This window comes from Antennarius striatus, chromosome 3, assembly GCF_040054535.1.
Source record: "Antennarius striatus isolate MH-2024 chromosome 3, ASM4005453v1, whole genome shotgun sequence".
NCBI lineage: Eukaryota > Metazoa > Chordata > Actinopteri > Lophiiformes > Antennariidae > Antennarius > Antennarius striatus.
The window spans coordinates 4,777,746-4,789,197 of NC_090778.1; the positions used below are offsets into that span (position 1 = coordinate 4,777,746).

The 11,452-nt window shown below is 39.4% G+C and overlaps 2 protein-coding genes across 3 annotated transcripts; one reads left to right on the plus strand and one right to left on the minus strand.

Annotated features, from left to right (window-relative positions):
• Nucleotides 1–85: 85 nt before the first annotated feature.
• On the minus strand, nt 86–5,482 carry LOC137592641 (ubiquitin-conjugating enzyme E2 G1-like). Of its 2 annotated transcripts, none has more exons than XM_068310939.1 (6): nt 5,252–5,482; nt 2,902–3,004; nt 2,710–2,807; nt 2,186–2,364; nt 2,013–2,108; nt 86–1,904 (listed from the first exon to the last, which is right to left on the minus strand). In XM_068310939.1, the coding sequence occupies exons 1-5, from the start codon at nt 5,292–5,294 to the stop codon at nt 2,022–2,024; spliced, it is 510 nt and encodes a 169-aa protein (XP_068167040.1). In that variant the 5' UTR covers nt 5,295–5,482; the 3' UTR covers nt 86–1,904; nt 2,013–2,021. The 2 variants fall into 2 exon arrangements, with proteins under 2 accessions (XP_068167040.1, XP_068167039.1); XM_068310938.1 differs by having other exon boundaries at nt 2,001–2,108; nt 5,252–5,481.
• A 1,059-nt stretch (nt 5,483–6,541) lies between these two features.
• Nucleotides 6,542–11,439, plus strand: anapc7 (anaphase promoting complex subunit 7). Its single transcript, XM_068310937.1, has 11 exons — nt 6,542–6,748; nt 7,256–7,442; nt 7,761–7,880; nt 8,185–8,296; nt 8,476–8,629; nt 8,732–8,874; nt 9,031–9,148; nt 9,673–9,869; nt 9,949–10,173; nt 10,348–10,498; nt 10,596–11,439. The coding sequence occupies exons 1-11, from the start codon at nt 6,648–6,650 to the stop codon at nt 10,789–10,791; spliced, it is 1,704 nt and encodes a 567-aa protein (XP_068167038.1). The 5' UTR covers nt 6,542–6,647; the 3' UTR covers nt 10,792–11,439.
• Nucleotides 11,440–11,452: the final 13 nt, after the last annotated feature.

An 11,452-nucleotide genomic window follows, 5' to 3' on the forward strand; every position in this document is an offset into this window, starting at 1 on the left:
GTTACAGAACCGAGGTCTACTCTACCTGAACCCAAGACTATTTTCTCTTCTAAAATGCTAAACACAAACAAAATAAATAAGCCACTTTCATTTACACACTTTATTGAGCATCATGTCCAATATACATTGCATTGACACAAAATGAAAACAAAAAACCTAAAATAAAAGATGGCATTAGGGTGGATTACCTGGACACACCATTTTCAGGGCATATTGCTTAATGACATTTCAAATGCACTGAATCTGTGCAAATACAGTGAACACCGGTCAGAGGTCATGGTAGGTTAGAAAATTTTGAATCAAAAGGTAACGACAACAGCAGTTATGTGATAATCAAAACTACAGGAATCTACTAACTGTACACACCACATTCATTCAGAATGTAAAAACAAATGCCGTCATATTTCAACACACCAAACTCCTTCAAACCTGATTGCATGCGCCAAAAGATGGTTAGCTACTATTCAATATCAGTCACAGATCAATAATGTGTAACATAATACAAATAGATGTCATCATGGCTTTATTGTCAGTAACACCATCAACGGAGAGAGAGAGAGCAAAAGCCAATGGTTTCCAGACTCCACCCAGACATTCTAGAAGAAAAAACCTTGATGTAGGGCTGAGTTCTGAACACTTATACTTTACCAAGTGGTGATTCACATTCAAGTCCTCAGCAATAATTACGACCAAAATCGAGTGATTTAATGAACGTGATAAATGTTTCTGATCTAAGTATGCACCAGTCACAACTCAACATTACGTTAGACGTTAACAGCATTGGTCAGTCATCACAGTATAATCCCACCATCTGACTGAAATGTCATCATTTATCCTCAGATTGATTGAAAGACAAATGTGCCACAACAAACCAAGACAGCTGGCAGAAATTTACTGCGGAGCCCCCCAAATTACCCCTATTTGTCAATTTAAGAACTAAAACAACCATAATCCTCTGTGACTTTGTTGTTTCATATTGAGGTAAACTCAGACACCAGATTACCAGTGCACATGGAATAATCACAGCTTAAACTATATTCACAGACTGTATTTGGTAATCCATGATTCATGGGAACGGTCAGATCAGAACGATCAGACAAGGTGATAATGTTGTATGATTATTTTACCATTTTGCTCAACAACACTTTGACAAAGTTTGATCTTGAGAAGCTGGCCCTCCCATTGAAAGAAGCTTTGCTCATGTGAGTTAAAAAACACTAAAATAATGACTCATCTCGCTGAGTCAGCCATTCCATTTTCATCTGCAGCCAGGAACAACACATAATAGAGCTGTATTAGGCCATGGCGCGGTTTTGGGAGTCATGGTCTTATATCACTGAGACATGAACTAGCATAATGCTAAGAGGAAAACTCTGGAAAACTATCTTAAAACTTTCCCTCTTTAAATTCTGAAACTGACCCTAAAAACAACAATCACACTGTGAAGAGATGACGCCAACAAAAGGCAACAGTGATTTAAAAACAGTGTTGAAAATAAACACATCTATCGACAGAGATTAGTTGGGCCAACATTAATTTGGTGGTCAAATAGTCATTAGGGAGGACAAGTGATGTTTTGTTTTTCACAATCTTGACCACTTAAGTTGCATAAGAAACCTGGTATAAAGTACAAACTGTTCAGCAGCAGATAAAAAAGCAAGTTAATTTACAGTAGTGACATATCTTACATCATTAATTCTTCAAAATAAATAACATTAAATATACAATTCCAGGTAGGAAACAAGTTAATTTCGCTGGTAGGGTTCTCAAATTGGCTCATCTTGTGAAAAATGAAACCCATTTAAAGAAATATGGTGGCTGAAACCGACCAATTCCTTTGACTGGCAAAACAAGGGGTGCAAAAGCCTTTTGCTGAATTTTTCCCTCCAAAGGCATTTCCTTAACTGGAAAAAAAAAAGAAGAAGAAGGAGAAACACTATTACCTGCAACAGCAACAGTTAATATGTGATTACCTTAATGAAAATATTCTCTTTACCTACCCTGGAACTTACAATGAACTCCTAATCAAATGCCATCTCTTGACTTTTTCTTACACAGCGAGCTACCTTCCTCTTGAATTCACCATTTGGGTCCTCCCTCCATTCTTTCTGCAGACCAAACAACAGCAACGAATGAAGGATGTACAGATATAGGAGTGAATGGGATTCTAAATGGTGTAACTCACCGCAGCATCCACGTTGGCTGGTGAGTCACTGTTAGGATCTGCCAGCATTGAGATAACACTAATCATGATTGTCTCTACTGTGTGGATGGGAAGCCAGCGCTCCTCAGGTTTCTCATAACCAAACTTATCTTCGCCAGGCTCGTGCAGAATTGAGATGCATACATCCCCATTCTTTGCAACTGTGAAGAACGGGTGCATGATTTCAACTGTAGCCAACTTAATGTAATAATATTAGAATAAAATTTAATCACTCTGTAAGTACAAACATCTTTCAAAACCCTCAAAAAGTGTTTTATTTTAGATCAGTGACGGCAACAAAGATTGGAGGTAAAACAAAATCTTCTCATAAATACTAGTACAATAAACCCTTCATTGGACGGCTAAGAGAAAAAAAAGTGATTATTCTATAGTACAGGAGAAGTAGCAGACAACATGCAAACATATGTATTATACAAAAATGTGGTATCAAAAATGGGTTGAAGCATCATTGCTTTAGCTTTTGAAGTGTGTGAACAATCGTTTACCATTTGGGTGCCAGATTTCAGTGATGAACTTCATCTTTGGAGGTCGTAGTGGATAATCATAGGGAAAAGTTAGGTAAGCTTTGAAAAAACCCCCTTCACTGAAATACAAAGAACAGAGCAAAAGGAAATTAGAAAAAATTAATTAAAACAGTGACGCACGTATTTTATCATCATTATCAAGATAGCACCTACAAAAGAGTGTCTTGTGGACCGATGATCACAACTTCCCATTTATATATGTCATCATCATCTATGAGACCAGCGGAAAAACCTTCCACTGGGTTCTTGTTGAGCTCTGCAAAGACAGGGATATGGTGGAATTTAAAACAGCAGAAACAAAAAGGATTACATTTTCAGTTAATAAATGGTTGGGTTTACTTTGGAGATGTAATAATTGCTTATTAAGCAAGAATTATGATTGCCATGTCCACTGGTAAGCAAGGGTCTGTGTGACAGTGTATATGTGGTGTTGACTCTTTTCAGAGTTCCATCGCCACCAGTAAAAAACAAAACTGTGGAGTTAAATAATGCAAAGATGTCACTATGTGACTCATAGTGTGCGTGCAAGAAGCAGCTCAGTCTTCTTCTCAAGTGGTCATGGGGAGAGTGTGGTAGTTGTAAAGTGGTTACTAAAGCTATTTATTACCTTACAGCAGTTAAAAAAGGATTAAATCCCTAAGAAAAAAAAAGGAATAAATCCCTAAGAAAACATCTTCAGTCTGCTTGACCCAGAATTTGATTTGGATTAGCATCCAAACCGAACATCTAAAACAAGTTTCTCCAAAATATATTATATATATAGACAGAATTATTGTTTTACAGATCCGTGACATCTATAAATTAATGAAAATTTAGACAGACACACTCTCGTCACCCCTTGATCCGAAACCACGGACAAATTTTAAAGAGCTCTTTCAGGGCCTCTCTTTCCATCAAATGTTGTAATCCATCCATGGATTTCCAGCAATCCATCCTGCAGTGTTTGCGTAATCCCATTGACAAACAAACCAGACCAGCAGACACAAATGAAAACATAACCTCAGGTAGAGGTGCTGACTTTTACTCTCTTACTCAAATGATTTGGAAGTTTGGATGAAACATTGTGCCATCTCATATATTAATATTTAAAAAATACAAATCCATACTTTTTTTTTAGAATAGTAAGTGTCATAACTGAATAGATTGGCTAATGTTAACGGAATTAAATCATGGTTTATAGAAATAATGTCAATGTCGCACCGAATCATCAACTTGGAAGAAACTGACTCAACTAGCCACTGTTCAGCAGTGACTCACAATCCCACACAAACAAAACAAAATGACCTTATTGTACAATCAGTGCAACATGCTAAATCAGTCATATAAAGGAACGATGAACTGCTTCCCTCCTTTCTTTCCTGTTATTTCGACACCACTAGAAAACCATGAATGGTCTCTAGGGTCAGAGGTCATGTCAGGATACAGCACTTAATCACCGTAGAGCCAAACTGATGATAGACGATCTACAGCCATCAGACTGTACACCATAAAGCACAGACATACTTCCTGATCAGAAAGATGTGTGACCGATCTTTGCAGTGATTACACCGGCTGCTTCCTTCTACTTACCATTTGGATAAAACAAATGATATTATCCCAAAGAAAACCTTCCAGCATCACCGCCATCAAACTGAATACACAGGCAGTCACCAATAATATCGATGTGGTGAGTATGTCTCTTATAATGGGTGACAACAATGTTGTTTTCAACGGGATGGACGTGGAATTGATCAATACCACTGATATTACAATTTTTATTTTTAAATTATAGCCAATAATCTATCTACAGTCGGTGGGCAGAATGAACTGTAAATCAGGGCAATGGGCATCCTGTGTCAAGCAGCGTTAAACCACCCCGCTTTTTAACAACAATAACAATGTTTAGTGTAGATTTATAGAATAAAACAGGATGAAAACAACAGCTAAACTAACCAGAAGAGAATGATCAGAGGGTTTGGAACAGAGACGTGTGTCCTCACTGACAAACCCGGCGTCTCATTCCGAGCCGGATTGGACGTCAGAAACGTCCGATATGATCATATACAGCAAGGCGGGGAGTTTATAGCTGTAGTCAAGTTGATAATCATACAGAAGAATATTCGTCATAAAGGATTAGAAATTATAAAGCCGTCATTAGCAAAGCTGAAGTCACCAGATGAGTCCCTAGATTGATCATTCCTTTGTTCCGTTAGCTAACGTGAACTCATGTCCAACCTGCAGCTACCAGACCCGCCGCTGCGGTTCACGGAGGATCACATAAATGTTTTTAGGCCACCTTTACTTAAAAAATGTGCATCTTTATTTTCAACAAAGATAAGCAAAGTAGCGTAGCCACACGCTAACTGCAGTAATAAAGGAACCCATTATGGTGCTTGGCTAGCTTTCTGAGTGTGCTCCTATGGCGTAAACACAGCTTTGCGTTGCTAAAAAAAGCTAGCGTTAGTCGCTGAGTAGATAGCCTATGTATCCGCTAGATTTGCTCAGAAATGTATCTTGCGATTACCTGCCAGTTGTTTTCGAAGAAGCAGTGTTGATTGTTCGGTCATGGTACGTGGACTTAAATGAAATAACGATTTGTGTCGACAAATACTTCTCCAGAGAAAGAGGTGAAGATTAAATCAGTGTGAGGTCCGCTCTGCCTGCTGCTGATGTCCCTCTATGTTTTGACACAAGGTTCAGCTGCTGCTTTCACAAGTGCGCATGCGCGACTACGTTGAAAGTACAGATGACTGAATCCCATTGTATATAAATACTATGTTTATGCGCTGTTTGCAAGAGTAGAATCACACATAGAAAACACAAATAGCTCAACACATCAGCCACTACCGTATTTTTCCCGAATAGAAGACGCAACGTTATTTTTTTTTACTAATTACTGCAGTCTCCAAGTAACTCAACATCTTAGCCCGCAGAGCACTGGCGTCGCGCCCGGAGTGTACCCTGCCTCACGCCCCAAGTCTGCTGGGATAGGCTCCAGCAACCCCGCGACCCGTGAAAGCGGCAGAAGCTGGCGTTGAAGATGAATTAATGAATGAATGATGAACGAATGCAGATGCTGCAACTATCTTCTTTAAAACCCAAGACAGATTTTTACCTGAGATTGATGGCAACTTTGTCTGAAACTAAGTACTGTAGATTTATTCCTAATTTAAAAAAAAAAAAAGGGGGGGGGGTAATCAATGTATTAGGACTTCCCTGCAAAGGTACTGTATATCTATGAAGGTTGTCACAGGAACATATAATATGCAAATGTTTGTGTGTACGAGGAGTGCTGTTTGGGGGTTTGATTGACTTTGGAGGTAAGAGCACATATTGTGTTGAATGTAGAAAAATAATTGAAGTCTGCATAAGTGAATCTTTTAAACTGTTCTGATTTAACTTGGTTATTGGACACAACAATGATACATACTGGGTTTTTTTGGTTTATTTTTGTTAATAATCCTAATATACAATGGGGGTGAGATTAATTTTGCTTCTGTAGTCGTTCAATGTAGTATAACATGAGTCAACAGTCACCAGGAAATATTCTTCTCGAACTTTGTAATTGATTGATTTATTTAGTTTTATTTATTTTTTTGATTTATTAACTGAAGCATCATAAATTCATAGATTCAAGAGTGAAATAATGTCTGTGGATGTTTTTTTCTCTTTTTTGTATACATAATAAAAGTAAATAAAATCTGAATATTACAGATTTCGTGTACATGACGTTTTATTAAAGCACTTTTTTAAATAATCCGAGCTCTCGAAGTGTCCGTGAACGCAGCACACTGCGGAAGGAAGAGGGTTCGGCGCCATATTTAATACAGTAAAAGCTAGCTAGCCAGGCGTTAGCTGTTGACAAGCCAAACTGTCAACTCTAGATCTTAATCTACAGCAAACCTTTAAATTTATCGAACATGAATGTAGTAGATCACGTACGGGACATGGCGGCTGCCGGCCTCCACTCAAATGTCCGGATATTGAGCAGTTTGTTGTTGACGATGAGTAACAACAACCCGTAAGTAGTGTCAGAATGGGTCCGTTTATTTCCTGAAAAGTGCCCTTACCTTTTAACAGTGATAGCTTGATAGCTAGCTGATCAACAACCGATCAATGTAACGATTATAGCAGTAAGATGCCACACACATTCTAATCAATACCAACGTCCGTTAAGTAGTGACCACGATAATTATTTTATTAAGAGTGCACTTTTATATGGTACAACCAAACATAGTTGTAATCTATTCTGTTCCAAGAAATAGTCATTTACCGAGTTTGCTTCCACTGCTGTGAACTCTTGATCATGACGTTGTTGCTGTTTTAGTTTCAGATTGTCTGTTTCGTTTAATTATCTTTAAATCTTTAAGAGCTTTATTTTCTTCTGTTTTTCTGCGATTTGTTCCATTTTAATTAATTTAATTAGTACGAGTCGTTTTAAATTTAAATATCAACTTGCAAAATGCATAGTATGTTGAGCAGAGACGCGTGTATGCCCTATGTGTTGTTTATTATGTGTTTATTCTAGAGAGCTGTTCTCACCAGCACAGAAGTACCAGTTGTTGGTTTACCACGCAGATTCCATCTTCCATGATAAAGAATACCGTAATGCTGCCTGTAAATACAGTATGGCTCTACAGCAGAAGAAGGTGCTCAGCAAAACATCTAAAGTTCGTACTTCTACTGGTGGAACCGCATCCAACATGCAGGCACAGGTATAATAGAAAGGACGCATTATTGCATAATAGATAGAAGCTTCATTTTTATTTATTTTTAAAAATTCATTTATTAATTTAAAGCAAATCTATTCATTTTCTTTTGATTGTAACATTGTTTTGCACCTTGAGGAAAACTAAAATCTCATATATATGGAAATATATGGGTTGAAGTTGCTTTTGCCTCAGCCAGTTACTGAAGATTAATTTTTCTTTTTTCGTTTCAATATGTCTAAATAATATACATTCATCGTAATTCTTAAAAAAGTCCACAGCATTGCAGAATAATGTGCAGTGGTTCTGAACATTGTCTTTCAGAGCTTGCCATCAGAAATTGAGGTGAAGTACAAGATAGCTGAGTGTTACACCATTTTGAAGCTGGATAAAGATGCCATTGCAGTGCTTGATGGGATTCCATCCAGACAGAGAACGCCAAAGGTAAGCTGTAACTGTAAATAATGGTGGATGAATGCTTGATTCTGATTGGCTGCACCTATTAAGCAGCTCCTACGTAAGTTTCCTGGTCTAAATTCATGTATGACTGAAAACACATTAACACTGAAAGTACTGGACAAAATTTTTTATGGACCGGCCTTTCAGGTGTGGCGCATAAAATAAAGCTGATGCAAAAATAAAATATTTCCTACTTTATGTTTCCATAATTTACTCACGTTTTAGTCCATTACAGATGAATCGGCAGAGTATTTTGTTAAAGATATTTATTGTTTTGTTCTCACCTCAGATCAACATGATGCTTGCCAACCTGTACAGGAAGGCTGGTCAGGAGCGTTCGGCAGTAACAAGCTACAAAGAGGTCCTCAGACAGTGTCCTCTGGCCCTGGATGCCATCATTGGTAGGTATCCTCAGAAACACCTTCATCCGGCAAACGCTCCAACCTGCTGAGATGGTCCTGACACCTGCAGGCTCTTGTATGCAAATACATACATGCATGACATGAGTTACTGAATCACTCACTCCAGATTGGTTTGAGAAAAGTGGTCTTGAATAAAAAACTTGCTTTTTATGTTCCAGGTCTTCTGTCTTTGTCAGTTAAAGGAGCTGAAGTGGCGTCCATAACTATGGATGTGATCCAGAGTATCCCCAACCTGGACTGGCTCTCTGTTTGGGTCAAAGCCTATGCCTTCATACATGCAGGCGACAATCAAAGAGCCATCAACACTATTTGGTTAGGCCAGCAGCAGTGGCTGGATATGAATGGGTACTTTTTACAGATGATCTTTCACATCTGATGTGTCTTTATCTCTCTCTGTTGTCTCATTTATTTCAGCTCTCTTGAGAAAAAATCTCTGTTGCGGGACAATGTGGACCTCCTGGTGAGCCTGGCAGACGTTTACTTCAGGGCAGGCGACACTAAAAACGCCATCCTTAAGTTTGAACAAGCCCAGATGCTGGACCCATACCTCATCAAAGGTTTGCTGCAGAGAGAGAAGACATAACATGTATCGCAAACTTTTAAATATAATGCAGTTAACAAATTTTAGTAAATGACATGGGGTTGATTGACACTACCCATCAACAGTCACTGTATAACTGAATAACTCACAATTCTACTGTTTTCATTTATAGGAATGGATGTTTATGGATACCTGATGGCCCGAGAAGGACACTTGGAGGACGTTGAAGTACTGGGAGGACGACTATTTAATATCTCAGATCAACATGCAGAACCCTGGGTGATCTCTGGGTGAGCCTCTAATAGGGCAGCAACTAGTGACTATTTTCATTATTGATTAATCCAGTGCTTCTCAAATGTTTTCTGTTAAGCCCCCCTAGGAAGAAAAATCACTTTGCATTTCCACCCTCTGCCAAGCATGCTCTTAAGTGAGTGTGTGTGTGTGTGTGTGTGCACGCCTGTGCGTGCGCCGCACCTCAGTGAAAATAACTAAACCATAGGCACCCTTGAGCAAGGCACTGGCCCCCTACAAGCTGCTCATGGTGCGCCCCACGCAAGAGCTGCCTGCCACCTTTCCTCCCATTATCAGCATGTCTAGAGGCCCAGTGTGTGTGTGTGTGTGTGTATACGGGCTTGTACGATAATTATATATGCGTGTGCAAATATTTGGAGTGGGAAAAAAAAGTAATTTCCCTAAAGGATTTATTTATTTATTTAAAATAGTTGTCAGTTATTCTTGTTATGTATCATTTTTACATGAAAAGTCACAAACCTGTTAGAAAAGTTGCGATCTTTTGATTTTGTCTGTTGTTCAGTTGTCACAGCTATTATAGCAAGCGGTATTCCAGAGCCCTTTACCTGGGAGCGAAGGCCATCCAGCTGAATAGCAACAGCGTCCAGGCTCTTCTCCTGAAGGGAGCAGCACTGAGGAACATGGGCCGACTCCAAGAAGCCATCATTCATTTCAGAGAGGCCATGCGCCTGGCACCCTGTCGACTCGACTGCTATGAGGGTACGTTCAACTCTTTCATGATTTGTATCTATTCCATAAGATGTGGTTTGTTTCCTAGTCTTCTTTTGGTTTATAACAGGTCTGATCGACTGTTACCTGTTATCCAATGGGATTCGAGAGGCTATGGGAATGGCCAACAACATCTATAAGACTCTGGGGGCCAATGCACAGACCTTAACCCTCCTAGCCTCTGTGTGCCTGGAAGACCCCGTAACCCAGGAGAAAGCCAAAACCCTGCTTGACAAAGCACTGGCCCAGAGACCCGACTACACCAAGGCTGTGGTCAAGAAGGCTGAATTGCTGAGTATGTACAATCAAGTCTCATCACCAAGAGCAAATAAACCCTTTTAGATTGTCTTGAATGAACTGCTATTTTAAGCAGAGACTTGGGTTCCAGAATTCCAAGACTGCCTAGTTACATAAAGCAAATATATTTGAATGTACATTAATGGAAAAGTATCTTGTGTCCTTTTTGAAGGCCGGGAACAAAAATATGAAGAAGGGATCGCTCTGCTCCGTAACGCCCTGGCCAATCAGAGCGATTGTGTCCTACACAGAATGCTAGGTGATTTCCTAGTGGCTGTCAATGATTACCAAGAAGCTATGGATCAGTACAGCATAGCACTGAGGTAGGAGTGTCAGCTTTGCCTGTAATTATGGAGATTGGTTAATTTTAGTCAGTTAACCAAGCTTGATGATCAGTTGATGTGTTTTCCTTTTCCTCAGCCTGGATCCCAATGACCAGAAGTCTTTAGAAGGGATGCAGAAGATGGAAAAGGAAGAGAGTCCCACAGACGCCACGGTGGAGTTGGACGGTGACGACATGGAGGGCAGCGGAGAGGATGGAGATCTCGAGGGCAGTGATAGTGAAGCGGCACAATGGGCTGATCAGGAACAGTGGTTTGGCATCCCAGGCCACTGAAGGAGTCGCCACCCTCCAACACACTGCAGCCCCCGTCCAGCATGGGCCACCTTATCCGCCTCTTCACTGTGGAGCTGACTCGTTTGCCTTGTTTGCTTATTCATACAACTGTCCAATAGTCTTACCATCAAACACAAAACCTGTCTGATGCTACTTTGGTTAATCTGTTGAGGCTTTGTTTCATCCTTGTTGGCAGTCTGTGGGTGTCTGAATGAATGCATCTCTAATCAGGCTATTACAAAGAAATATATATTGATCACGTTGGTAACTTGGACATGTGGACTGGTATGAGTTTTATGTCAGCTGACAAGTCATCTACTTGCTTGTCTGACCCGTTTGCGGCAGACAAGGCAGCAAACTGTTCAAATGAAGGTTGTGAAATTGTCACAACTTTGTCTCTGACAGGCCAACACAGTCTCTAAAAAGTGACTGAACATTTCTGCTGCTCTTTAAAATACATTATCTGAATTTTAACATGAGAACGTGTGAAACGTTAAACATACTGTATGTACTTATCAGTTGTATGTTTGAGTTTGCCTTTCCGTATCAAAAAAAATTGCATAAGTTTTTGAAATATTACTTCAAAGACAAATGTTTATAGTATTTTGTACATATTTTTAAAGTGTATAATAAAATGCTTAAAATCAATGAGCGGAATCCA